Source organism: Cyclopterus lumpus, chromosome 22, assembly GCF_009769545.1.
Source record: "Cyclopterus lumpus isolate fCycLum1 chromosome 22, fCycLum1.pri, whole genome shotgun sequence".
Lineage (NCBI taxonomy): Eukaryota > Metazoa > Chordata > Actinopteri > Perciformes > Cyclopteridae > Cyclopterus > Cyclopterus lumpus.
The window spans coordinates 9,288,061-9,301,252 of record NC_046987.1 but is presented as its reverse complement, the minus strand read 5'-3'; the positions used below and the strand labels follow the sequence as shown (position 1 = coordinate 9,301,252).

The window sequence follows — 13,192 nt, the reverse complement described above, 5'->3', positions numbered from 1 at the left end:
GTTTGTGTGTTCCTGGGTTTTTTTGTCTTTTTTTTTTTTTTACATTGCCGGGATATGAAAAAGGCTACGCATAAACAAAACCATGTGATGAGGGGATTTTGCAGCAGGAGAGGAGCAGATGTCTCCCACCACACCACTCCACAGCTGAACATTGTGTAACAGAACCACGACAAGGCAGTGCAAGAATGGTATAGAGATGGGTGACTGGATTGGATGGTGCAAAGCTGCCAAGTGGCTCCTAAATAACAGAATGACAGGAGAAACACGGGCCCACAAACACAGACACAGCATTACGTCATAGTCCCCCGAGGGACAGGAAAATCAGACTATTTGGAGGGATAGATGTTCCACAAGCAGAAAACCTTGCTACAAAACAAAAACAGTGACCGCACTGTAACGTCTGAGTTAATGTGGGTCGCAGAGCGGTAGCGTGTCACTCCAAGAGCATAAACAAGCAATACAGAGTATCTTCTAGGCATCGGTTACATAAGCCTATTGGAAGACAGCTTAAAATAATAGCCCAAGTTAGACTAAATGTGTTCGTTGTTTTTGAAGCAAGAGGCATGTTTTTAAATTGAAGATGGTCCACGGCATGTGAAACACTGAGGTGGGTAGGTTTGCCCCAAAAACAAGAAAGACTATTGCTGTAAAATCCTGTGAAGGCTGAATGGAAGTTAATTTACTGCCGACGCGTAGCGTAGCAGTTATCACGAGGTAAAAGTTGTTCACAAAGCATTTCTCCTCAATGAAAGCCTTTCAGCTGGTTTTACTGGTTTAACATCTACATATTCCACAATGTAGGAATTGAATCAAATCTATTCAGATTACATTTCTGTTCATCGTACTAAATATTTAAGTTTACAGATTAAATTTGGAACTGCAAGCATACAGTACATGACGTAAGCATTGAATTATTTATTTTAAACAAAACATTCAATCTGGAATTAAAATATTGATCAATTATAAGTTGTAAAAATATCACTGGTATCCCAATATGGTAACACTATATTATGTAATTAGTAATGATTCATCCCTGCAGCCTCAGTATTAGGACTCATACCTCTCTGTCTGCACTGAAGGAGCCCGCACTTCTTCTCTACTCTGTATCTCCCTCAGTCATCCTGCGGTCTTAATAAGAGGAAATGACACACTGATTAACACCACAGATCCTTTTGTTAGTTAATAAAAAGATTTATTTGACCACACAGTGTATTGCATATTTAAAAAAAATCAATATACCACATAACAGTCTTTATGAAACTAAAGCCTGAAACGGGTATTTATTTAATAGGTGCAGGCTGGCACCGAGGTGGGTGCTGTGCTAGGACGCAGCAGCCTCGTCGTCGTCATCTCGCTGCATCTGTTCTATGAGCTTTTGACGTTCAGCGGCCTGCCTCATCCTCATCATCACCACACTCTCATAGTCACGCTCATTTGCCATGGCGCCCTGTAGGTGAGAGAGACAGACATACAATGTTAAACAAGGTAACACAGAGAGGTTATTATAACAGGGAAGACGTTACTGTTATCTGAAAGCACATATCATCTGTTAGTCACAATTCATATCTGTTAATACAGACAAAATGAGGCTGTATTGTAAGTATTTGAGTCCAAGAGTTCAGACTTCTTTCTTTTCAAAGATTGACAAACAATTGGTACACGACCAGAGAAGTTAAGCAGCAGAACATGTTCTACTATTTTGGTAATCAATTAATCACTCGTGTCATGTTTCATGGAAAAATATAATATATTTTTACAAATTGAATAACTTTGGGTTTTGCAATGTTGGTCGACAACCAATTAAAGACATCAGCTTGAATTTAAGGGGGCATTTACAATATTTTCTGAGAGTGGCCCTTTAAGCAATATTCAAGGGATATTTCTAGTTGGCCATTGCACTGGAAGGTAATCACAGAAAAGTCAAACATGCACACGGAGCGAATGACACCGCGGTCACCGTCCACTGTCTGTTTGCTTTCACGACAGGGCCTGTGGGCGCACAGCGGCTGAGAGGGGGACTCCTACAGATGCCCTCATCTCAGTTACCATCAGCATCACGACAGGGTGAACATGTATGAGACAGCAGCCCGCAGAGAAACATTGACAGGGTAATTCCGCTGCCTGAGGTCATTAAACCCCAAAATGAGGGCTGGGATTAAGCCTGGCAGTCGCCCGGCCTCTCACTGAGTGTGTGATTTCTTTGAAGGGCTTGGGCTTGGATGACGATGGCGACAGAGTCTCTTACTGTGGGGGGAATCGGAGAGGGCAGCCACTGGCTAATGTCTAATCAAGCAGGGTGGAAAACAAGCGAGACGTCTTACACACAAAATCAGACACTTTTTAAAAAATGTATTTGAATTTGAATTTGCACCTAGGATGATGCCATAACACACTCATTATACACTCGCAAAGATCGTCATAAGAATTTAAAGCGGAGGGGGGGCCACGTGTCCACAGTGTAAGCCATTGTTTTATAGGATTGTATCCAAGAAGTCTGCTGGGCCAAGGAAGTGTCTCTTTAACAAGACAGTGAACGAGAAAGCGAGTGAGTGTGTGAATAAAGGACTGGCAAGTGAGAGCAATCTGAGGAGGAGAGGTTGATTTTTGTCAATGCTGAGCATCTGGAAAACATCACAGGGACTCCAGCATCAATGTGCTAAGAGAAAGAGGGTTAGCATGAAGGAAGAAGAGAGGGTCGGTGAGGGGAAGTTACTCCCCCTCAACCCCTGATTTGAGGAAAGCTGCTATTATCATTCCAGTCATGTGAGCTCAAGCCCTTGTCTGACACGTAACTCTGAAATATCACGCAAACGCTATTAGGTAAATAAACAACTCCTGCATCTTCAAATTAAACAAAACGCAAGCAAGCAAGCTGAATATAAAATGCTCCCTGTTCCTCAGCAAATATATCTTCACTCTACCCTGCCCTCTTCTGGCCACTGCAATGAAGTACAGTACAACATTGGTCTGACAACTCACTCTGTAACTAAATACTTGCTTGTGGACGTATGCATGCATGCATGCATGCATGCGCATGCGCATGCGTGTGTGTGTTTTGCAGTAACACTGGGGCCCAGGGTGAGTAGGAAACCACAGAACACAAACAATGGGCCTCCGTACAAAGCCACCGCAGAGGTAGGATGATAGTAGAACACACACACCGACACACACACACCGACACACACACACAGACACACACCGACACACCGACACACCCACACACACACACACACACACACACACACACACACACACACACACACACACACACACACGCACACACGCGCGCGCGCTCAGCATTAGCTATGTGACATCAGCACATGGCTAGGCCTCCAACCAGCACACCACAGCCTGACCTCTGGCCAGTAATGACATTATGAATACCACCAGCGCTGTGAGTCAGGCAGTGTAACACACACAAACACACTCACACTCACTCTTTCCCTGCACACAGCAGGAGGCATCTCGCTGCGCAGGTGGCCACTGTGTTCCCCTGGCACAAGTTGTCCAGATCAGCTGCACATTACATCATTCCTCCATGTGTTAGAGTATGTAAGCGTGTGAGCACAAGTGAATGAAGACGTGAGGAGTGTGTTTATGCAATAGAGAAGGAAGATTGTCGGCACTACAATCACCATCTCTAGAAAATAACAAATAAAATAAAATAACTATTTTCCAGCAAACGATCACAAACAAAAGAGGGGATTTCTTCCCCTCAAAAGTGTCACTATGTGTCCGCTTGGCCAGGAGCATCAACCCTATGCCTATGCAGCAACCTGATAAACAAGGAAGCCATCAAAGTATTTAAGCTTCAAGTTAACAACTCTCAAGGAACATTTGATTTAACGGTGCCTCTATTACTTCAGGAACTGAAATTCCACTGTAGTGACTTTTTAAACATATTTAGTTGATATACTTCCATTCTATACCATTTAATTCATTTACTTCACCTTGCAGCCTGAGATGTTGCCAATGTGTCTTTGATAGTTGGGTTACTAATTAACACCCCCAGACATCAGGTATCTCTAGCTAGACGGTCACCGAGCCAAGAAGAGACTTTACAGACTTTGCTGCCAAGCCTGCTCTGTGGCCCAGGCTGACATGTCTGCCTCTAATGCACTCTGGTAAAGTTAATCAAGGAACTATTTATCCCGAGCGTGTGCGGTGGCGTGGTGTGTGTTTCTATGTGTGTGTCACCGACCATGGAGTAGGTGATTTATGAGAGGCGAACACTTATTTACTTACTTATGTATGTGCATGTGTGTGTGTGTGTGTGTGTGTGTGTGTGTGTGTGTGTGTGTGTGTGTGTGTGTGTGTGTGTGTGTGTGTGTGTGTGTGTGTGTGTGTGTGTGTGTCTGGGGGCGTGCATGCGTGTGTGCGTGCGTGCGTGCGTGTCTGGGGGCGTGCGTGCGTGCGTGCGTGGGGCACTCCTGTTAACTCAAACAAACAGGCAGGGGTACTGCACCATGCAACACTGGAGCCAAGGTGAAATTCCTCTGCAGAGGAAACTCAAGCTTTGTAAATGGTGGTGGATTAATCATCATTCATTATAAGACTCGGCAGACGTAATACCCTTAAGGTTTGGTCTATTATTCTATTTTTGTGAAGGACAAGCACTACAGAGATTAAGGCCCAAATCTACTTCCTGTATTCAACCCTTCCAATGCACATGTACTGCAAACATCTGGCTTTCAAATTGAACTCCAAGACTAGACCCCCTTATATTTGACAATGGAGGCCAAATAATGTGTGAGTATTTTTGTCTGAAGAGAATGTCTAGAGAATACATCTAGAGATCACTGACTGTGACAATTATTGTATGTGCAAGCTGCAGACTTTACAGCCATCCCTCAAACGACAATGAGAAACATATTTAGTTTATATAAAATAGTTATTTAAAAAATCCAAAGAACAGTGAGATAAAAAGACAAAGCTGATTTCTAAACCTTTTCACATTATCAGGTGCAAAGGAAGGTTAAGTGAGAAATACTTTTGCATCCTACGGCCTGTTTATATTTATTTCTTATACATCCTGCCATTCACTCCTCCCATAAACGCTCACTCATAATTTCCTTGCTTTCATTGTTCGGGCTGTCAATTGTGTGATTGTGTGTTCTCATCAGTTGATCATGTCTATCCAACAGAGCAGCGACACGCCTACATTGTCAGCCTATCCTCTTACTGTGGTCTCTTTAAAAAAGATATGATTCTCTCTCTGCCTTTTGTACATCCATTCTGCAGTTACACACTCCCCTCCACCTCCCCATAACCGCTCAGTATTTGCAGACTTATCAGCCTCCTCAGCCCACCAGTCACAGCAGAATCAGCAGCTACCAAAACACCAAGGGTCTTGACTCCACTTGGGATTTATCTTGCTGCTGCTCAGGGCAGACGCCCCTCGATTACAAGACTCCCCGAAGAGTCTAAGCGCCAAAGACTTTCTGTCAAGACCTTGTTATCACCAATAATCCATTATATAAAACACATATCTCTTCTACAATTCTCTTTTCTTCATCCATGTGTCTCTCCTGATGAAATGCAGTACAGAGCCTGAATAAGCACTGTGCAGATAGTGGTGATTGCGTGTCGACTGTAGATTCGGCCAATAACAATCAAAGGTAAAGGGAAGGGAAAAGCAGCAGTGGATGTGAGGTACAGTGGAAGTGTGAGTGTGAGTGTGAGTGTGTGTGTGTGTGTGTCTGTGTCTGTGTGGTCACGGTATTGGACAGAAAAGAAGCCTGTTGGACAGAGACGCGGAGTGCCTTTGGAAACTGTTAAAGTTAAGGAAACAAACAGTGAAAAGAGAAATGGCAGCAAAGACCTGAACTCCTGGTGCCCTGGCATTTCTCTTGATGATGGATGAGCTCAGGGATCCTAGAATAGGGAGATGTGGGGGTTTGGCCTCTTTAATATCCAACTATACATCGTTGTAAAAGCAAAATTATGTCTTTCACATCCTGGCCTTACGGGAAAAGCCCTCTGATTGCAATAGATTTCCCATTAAAACAAAAGTGGCCACGGGACGAGTAAGACGAATGCAGCCTGAACCTCGGAGAAGTCAAAAAGAACTCGGGCATTATGAAGGGAGAAGAGAAAAGAACATTAAGTCAATGTTTCAAAGATACAATTTGAAATATCTGTGCTTTCTGTACGTATGCGTCCCCATATCAACATGGGTCCTTAACTATTTAATGTGCAGAACAAACAGCAAGTGGGATGTATCCTGCTTTATACTGTTTATTTCATATTCCCTGTCTTCAAAGAAATCTAAATATCCTGACCATGATTTCATAATGACTAATGATTCAGTGTCAGGAGCCAGAGCAGTACATTCCCAGCCATCACAGACCGCCCACATTTACTGGAAAGAAATGGGATGTTAGGAGTTATGCATATGTACATTATTTTGTTTTGTTTTGAACTCAACCCTGCGAAAACTAAATGGAGAGCTCTAAACACAGAAGACATTTTATAAGTGTGTGGGCATAACAAAGAGATCAACATAAGCAGAGGATTTCTCCATTTAATAATACAGAATCTATGCAGGGAAATCTTCTGCCTTTATTGAACAGTTGATAGTTGAGTGACAGGAGCGGGGATGGCTGCTCAATAGTATGTAGTTTACATAGCCCAAAAGAATTACCCTCTGATAGAAAATTATGATTTCTTTTTTAAATTATTATTATTTACAAGTATAAATAAATGATGCTGAGATTTCTTACTTCTACTTTGTAAACGGTGAACAGTGCATGATGGTGCTAGAAGGCAAAAAACTTTATGCCTAAAGCGTACCTAAATAATCAAGCTGCGTCAGGTTATTATAGTATTGGGCATCAACATACATTACCTCATCAGAAGTGTACGTTTGGACCTGCTGTGGCCTCACTGAGCTCATTAGAGGCTACTGTAAGCATTGTCATGTGGGAATGAGTTGGCACTTGGTTTTCAAGGATTTAACACCTGGACTTTGAATGGCGTCAGATCTCTGTCATGAGGCAGTCATGTAACCGAGTGACTGCACTTCCTCTGAACAGCCTGCCAAGTTTCAGTTGAAGCGCATTCAAAAAGCTCATCATCGAGCCATAAAAACTTTGCAGACAAACAGTCATGACAATGATTAGGATGATGACAGAATTGGTGACAGCATATTACAACGAGAAGCTCCTGGAAACTGCTTTAGAGAGAGGACGGACCAATTTCAAGTAAGGAGTTGACTGTCCAGTCTTATTGTTTGGTTTCAAAGCACAGTAAGTCCTATGTTTGTCATCATTGAAAAAATTAAAAATGAATAAAAAAGAATTAGTTTATGCTGTAAATCTAATCTAAATGTTGGCAGTCTGAGGGCCTCGATACAGCTGAAGCTGGAGAACACACAACAAAGGACCAGAAGAATATCCACCAAAGCCTCAGTTTGGGCTTCTAGCGGCAGTCAAAGCAATATCTGGAAACACTTTTTATCCTGCAACAACAAAAACATGCAGCATCCCAGAGTTCAGGCCCAGCATAGCTGCATCAAACCACACAGCCCGCTATGGTCAGGCCTTAGAAAAGAAGCTTATACAGAAATCCAGCTCGGGTTTAACGCCTCAGCCCAGAGGCTACATAGCATGACAACCAAACTAAAAGAGTGATCTAACTGGGGTCAGACAGAAGGTCTTGTGAGGTCATTCCAATACAGCAGATAACACCAGCACTTCACCCTGATTGCCTTCCAGCATTAAAACAGTATTGTTGCTGTAGGTGGAAGGAGGAAGGGTTTCAGTAAATGTTATGATCATTTCATTTGCGTGAGTATTTGTGTCTGGTCTTGCAGACTGCTCTGGCACTAGAGCGGGAGAACAAAAGAGGATCAGGCTGCACACCCTTTGTTTATTGGATCAATATGAAAAGGACTGGAGGAACAGTAAAAGATATGATTTGTCCATTTCATTCACATCCTGTATGTTCAAGTTTAATGAACAAGGAGGAGCATTAAGACTCTGAACAAAGGGATCCACAGACGGGACCTCGTTTCTGCTGGAACGCAATGTTCATTAAAAGACTTGGATGGCATGTTCATCTTAATATATTCTCTTTAAAAACAAAAAGGGGTACAGATTGTCTATAATAATAAAAAAGAAACTCTCCAACCCATAAGACAACCAACAGGGCATGAACAGCACAAGTAAAAAGGACTGCCTGTGAGAGCACAACAAAATGCTTCAACCATGCCATTTTTAACACAAACAAATTCCATAGAACAGGAAAAAAAGTTTGCTGTTTGAACACAATTTCCATTCCTGTGTTGATGTAGCATTCCAAAAGGCAAAGACAACACGCTGAAGGCGTGAGAAGTTATCTTTCTTGTGCAACCCAGCGTGCCTGTACATACATGTCTGTCTGTGAGAGTGTGCTTTAATTGCACAGAAAAGCTATAGGCCTCCAGTCAGGCAGAAGGGCCTGTGGAGTGGGCTCGACTCGGGGCTTTACACATGCCAACAGCAGGCAGGAAATCAGGAAATCGGCAGAGCACCGAGACAATGACATGGAGATTAGAGATCAGTTAACCCCCTCCTCTGAGTGGCTGACCAGTTTGCCCACTGACTATGACTTCCTTTTAGATACAAGCAAGCACACACACACACACACACACACACACACACACACACACACACACACACACACACACACACACACACACACACACACACACACACACACACACACACACACACACACACACACACACACACACACACACACACACACACACACACACCTCAACTTCCCCTCTCGCAAACCGCTCTTGAAAAGAGTTTAGGTGCCACATTTCAATATCACAGAATTAAAATCAGCAGCTCCTGTTTCGCACCCACTCTCCAACAGGTAATGGGTGCAGCCAACCAACCAGCAGGACTTATTTTAACACTTATGACTAAATGGCCAACATACACCACAACCAGGATGATAGCATCTGATGGCTGGCAGCCATTTTAAGGTGGGATGACTGCAAATATAAAGTAAGAAAACCAATTGAAGGCAAGCCTCCACCTGGATGCCTTAACGCTCTTGTACTCTGACCTCACCTGGCTTATCTCTTAGGCTAAGAAGACTTTCACCGGCAACACACCTGGAGAAAGCTCTGCAATGCAAGACGGAGTTTACACTGGGAAAGATTAGCACAAAAAAAGACAGGACCGATCAAATGTCCCAGGACTGAAAACACTCACCTAAGCAACAGCATAGGACAATGGTAAGAAACAGCTGAGGGTTAAATGTTACAATTTAATGTAAAGGTTGACTTGGTTGTGACAGTAGAGGGAAAGTCCCTCACTCGGTCTCTGTCTCAAGGATGTGCAATGGAACCGTTGAACAAGCCCCATCATGTCAAGAAAGCGTTTGTCAGGGTGTGCAGGTAGACGCTGCCTAGTTTCCTGACAGAGACGGGTGTGCATGTGTCGGATTCAAACATCCTGTATTTGCTCAACAAAAGAAGAAGGTAAGAACTAATCTCTTAGTTTTATCTTTATCTAGGTCTTTATCTATCCTATTGTTTTTGTTGATCCAAATAGACAAACAACTGCATGAAAAGGAAAAACCTTGTAACAGATTTCTTTCAACTAGTGGTTACATTTTTATCAGACAAATTCCTCATCTGTCTCAAATATGGATTGTTTATGGCAGCATTAAGGAAGATTATTTAAAAGTTGTTTCTTGGCTAATGTGTTTTAATGGGCTTCTTTAATTCATACTTGGCCATGAAGTGTTTCCTGAACATGACACTCATGGCAGAAATCCTAAGACTCCTCCTCGGCCAAACTGACATGTTTGGGAAGGAATGCTGTTGTGTCCACGCTATGCAATCTCCCGCTGCTACTAAAGTGACGATAAAACCTTTACGGGCCAACAAAACCTGTTTGCTGTAGTGGCGTACAAATTTACAGAGTGAGTGTTTCAAGTCACGAACATAGATCTAATGTGGGTGAAGCTGTTTGGGAGACCGTAAAATCACAGACACATTATGTAATCGGTATGCTAGAGTTGATTAACTAAGTTCTGTTTTACTCAATAAAATGATTACTGGTCACGGAACGCCAACTTACTCTTTTTTTTGGACAAAGTTAGACTTTAATTTGAAGTATTATTGTACCGTTTCATTTTGACAAAGAAGAAAAATTATTCCTCTTAATTTTGGTTGGTGGATGTGAAATGTGTAGAATAGGAAATCTCCGAACTAAAACGGATAACTTAGTTTGAAATGTAATGCCGACATTGTTATTTATACAAATAAAAATATGTACCTATTTTTCCATATCCAGTCACTGCATAACTCTCACACTAGAGCAGCAATTTCGATTATTCACAAACTCTGAAACGTGTTCCAAAGTAAAATTATTCTGATTTCTGACGGAAGTTACGGTAAAACCTCATGTTCTCCTAAAACGAAATGCGAAGAGATATATAATTCACTTGCATGCAGGGCAACAGTTACCATTTGTAAATCTGAATTGTTGTTGCTTTTGTTACTGGAAGACTTAAGTAGGCTGATAGACTTCCTTTAGAGGATTGGCTACAGACCAGTGGAGTTTGAAAAGTAAATATTTAAAATAGAAAGCTTCAAAGCATTGTTGGAACAGCCCTGTGCTGCAAAATTATATTACATTTCATTAAATCAAAATCAAGGGCAGCAGGTGCAATCTCTAAAAACATTGTCTGCTGATTCCTATCAAGTCGACTGATTCAGTACAACACCTACATCTGGTGCTCAATTAGAAGGTCACGCACAGACCGGCTCAATATCGGAGCGAGGTGTGAGGGAAGCCTCGATTATCAAAAAGGGGTTAACATTGTAGCATCATGAACTTGGTATTAGACTTGGATTGGCTAAACTATAACTTCTCTTTTCTTGTGTTTGATGCAGATGGAATTATGTTCATAAACTTCACCACTTCCTGAGGATTAACTGTCGAACAAAGGAGCAAACACAAAAGCAGACAAAGGCTGGGGATATATAAACAGGACAAATAGAAACATTTCGGTCCATCTTAACCAGATCTTCCAAGATGCCACTTCGAGCATCGTTGCACAGAAAGCCATCCTCTGGCCGCTGGCCCAGCAGGAACACCAAGCGCAGGGAGGTGCTGTCTGTCAACATGATTAGCCTACCACTGGCGGATTTCCGTCACATCTCACATATTGGCAACGATGCCCACACAGACAGCTTTGGAGACCTGTCTTTCTTAAAGATGGGCCACGGTCTGCTTCTGCAGAGCTCCCAGAGTGAGCAGAACCTCTTCCTGGCCTGCTCTCCACCGCCAAAGCCCCCTCGTCTGAACCTCGATGAGGCCGAGGGCTCAGAGAGCCCTGACTGGCATGTGCGCCACCTGCACAACGCGTCCCAGAAGAGAAAGAAATGCAGCTCTATGCCACTGCTGGACAGGGAGGAAGGGGAAGCAGAGATGGAAAAGGAGGATGGGTACCAAAGTGGGAATAATGTTGCTCCCAATCTGGACCACAGCCTCGGACGGGGCAGCCTGAATTCAGACAAGGATGAGGACTCCACAGAGACCTGTGACAAAAATGTTGGACAGCACAAGGAGGAGGACAGTGGCTTTTCATTCAGCTTTGATCTGGGCCCTTCAATCCTGAATGATGTTCTCCAGGTGATGGACAAATGCCCGTAGCCAGGAGTTACAGAAAGGCTTTACTAAACATTCAGAGTATAGGGGAGACCCACTTCCACACACGCCTGATTTTGTGGACAAAATGAATATCCTCAAGCTTTGGTTATCGTTGAAATAGATCCAGAGATATATGATGGTATAATCCCAGTCCTAGTATAGTATAGGCAAACTGGTCTTACCTATGTTTTAATGGAGGTAAACTACACTGAAAAGACTGATACACAGGATGAAATATTCTGCCTGTTTTGATTATTATGTGACTTGTTTTAATGTGACAGCACAGCAATTTAGCGTAACGTTTTATAGAGCACCCGATATTTTGTCAATAGCACACTGTGGTCCACAGCATTTGTGTAAAAGAATAATTTATAAAAAAACACTAAACAAAGTTAATGTCCTCCTTAGGTACAAAGTTTAAGTTCATTATTTAAATTCAAATGTGAGAATCCAAGAGGCACATTTTCAGCTTCTTTGACTTTCGAATATTGAAATTCCCTAAAACCACGCAGCACAGCACTGAAGACGGCTGTTAAGACTTAAGAGTGTTGTGTTTAAGAAAAGAAAAGCTGCGGCTGGAGTCCAAGGTCCTCGAGCTGTGATGTCTTGGCTCTTGGCGTGCTTGCCAATCTATTGTGTGCAGAGGGCAATTTTTCCTCCGCACGCATCCCAGAGGCCCCACTCAAAGGTAGACCGAGGTACCCCCTCATTCCCAACAATGCAGTGAAAACAAACACTTAGCCCTGCTTCCAATAAAAGCCAGCCAGTGGTGGCAGGTTGGGCTGCAGACCAAGCCAGGCCACAGGTCCAAGACCTTAGACCAAGAAAAAAAAAAAAGCCGAAGCAGGCTGTTTTCTTAGCTGGAAATCAGAGTCTGATAGTGAGTGGCGCACAAGAAGGAAAGTGGTAAAGAGTAACGTGATACTTCCACATATGCAGGGGGTGTCGAGGGAGGAGGACCAGAGACATCCATTACTGCATCAAAAGTCCTGATGAGGGTTTAAACACTACCTTCTGACCAAACAGACAGTCGACACGTAAAATAAGTGGTTGTGCCAAACCAAGATTTGTACAGGCCAGCTAGGTCCACTTTGCCCAGGTCTAGAGAGGAGAGAGTCCGGACAGAACCTCAGTCTGTGCCATAGTGGGGGGTTGCCAGGAAAGGCTGTGGGGCAAACCCAGAACCAGTCGCATTCCTACGTTCCCCACGGGTCATGCTGTGAAATATAGGAACCACAAGTGTCATACTTCTAGCAATAGATTTAGAATTCTATGTACGTGCAAACAGAAACAGCAATGTTTGTGGATACGTCTGCAGTGTATATCTGTTTTGTCATTTCTAATTATATATCAGATATTACTGACCATCTTATGACAATAACATAATGTGAAACCTTTTTTTTCTTGCAATGAAAAATGTACCGTTTTGTATTTTGGAGAAGTAAAGAAAAATTCCAGAACTGGTGGTTTTGTGGATAGAACTGCTCTTGTCAACATTTAAATAGAGCTCGTATGAGACTGTTTACACATCA

At 42.8% G+C, this 13,192-nt stretch overlaps 2 protein-coding genes across 2 annotated transcripts in view; one reads left to right on the top strand and one right to left on the bottom strand.

The window, feature by feature from the left end:
* Positions 1-1,167: 1,167 nt before the first annotated feature.
* Positions 1,168-13,192, bottom strand: part of dnajc17 (DnaJ (Hsp40) homolog, subfamily C, member 17) — a 29,446-nt gene continuing 17,421 nt past the window's right edge. The window contains exon 11 of the mRNA XM_034525085.1: positions 1,168-1,447. Coding sequence (XP_034380976.1) covers positions 1,322-1,447 — 126 coding nt within the window. The 3' untranslated portion in view covers positions 1,168-1,321. The remainder of the gene's footprint in view (positions 1,448-13,192) is intronic.
* LOC117725105 (cdc42 effector protein 3) lies at positions 9,367-13,101 on the top strand. The gene is made up of 2 exons (XM_034525086.1): positions 9,367-9,478; positions 10,901-13,101. The coding sequence occupies exon 2, from the start codon at positions 11,043-11,045 to the stop codon at positions 11,661-11,663; it is 621 nt and encodes a 206-aa protein (XP_034380977.1). The 5' UTR covers positions 9,367-9,478; positions 10,901-11,042; the 3' UTR covers positions 11,664-13,101.

Excerpts from the sequence above, each read along its gene's own strand:
- LOC117725105 (XM_034525086.1), top strand. The coding sequence starts at position 11,043 with ATGCCACTTCGAGCATCGTTGCACAGAAAGCCATCCTCTGGCCGCTGG.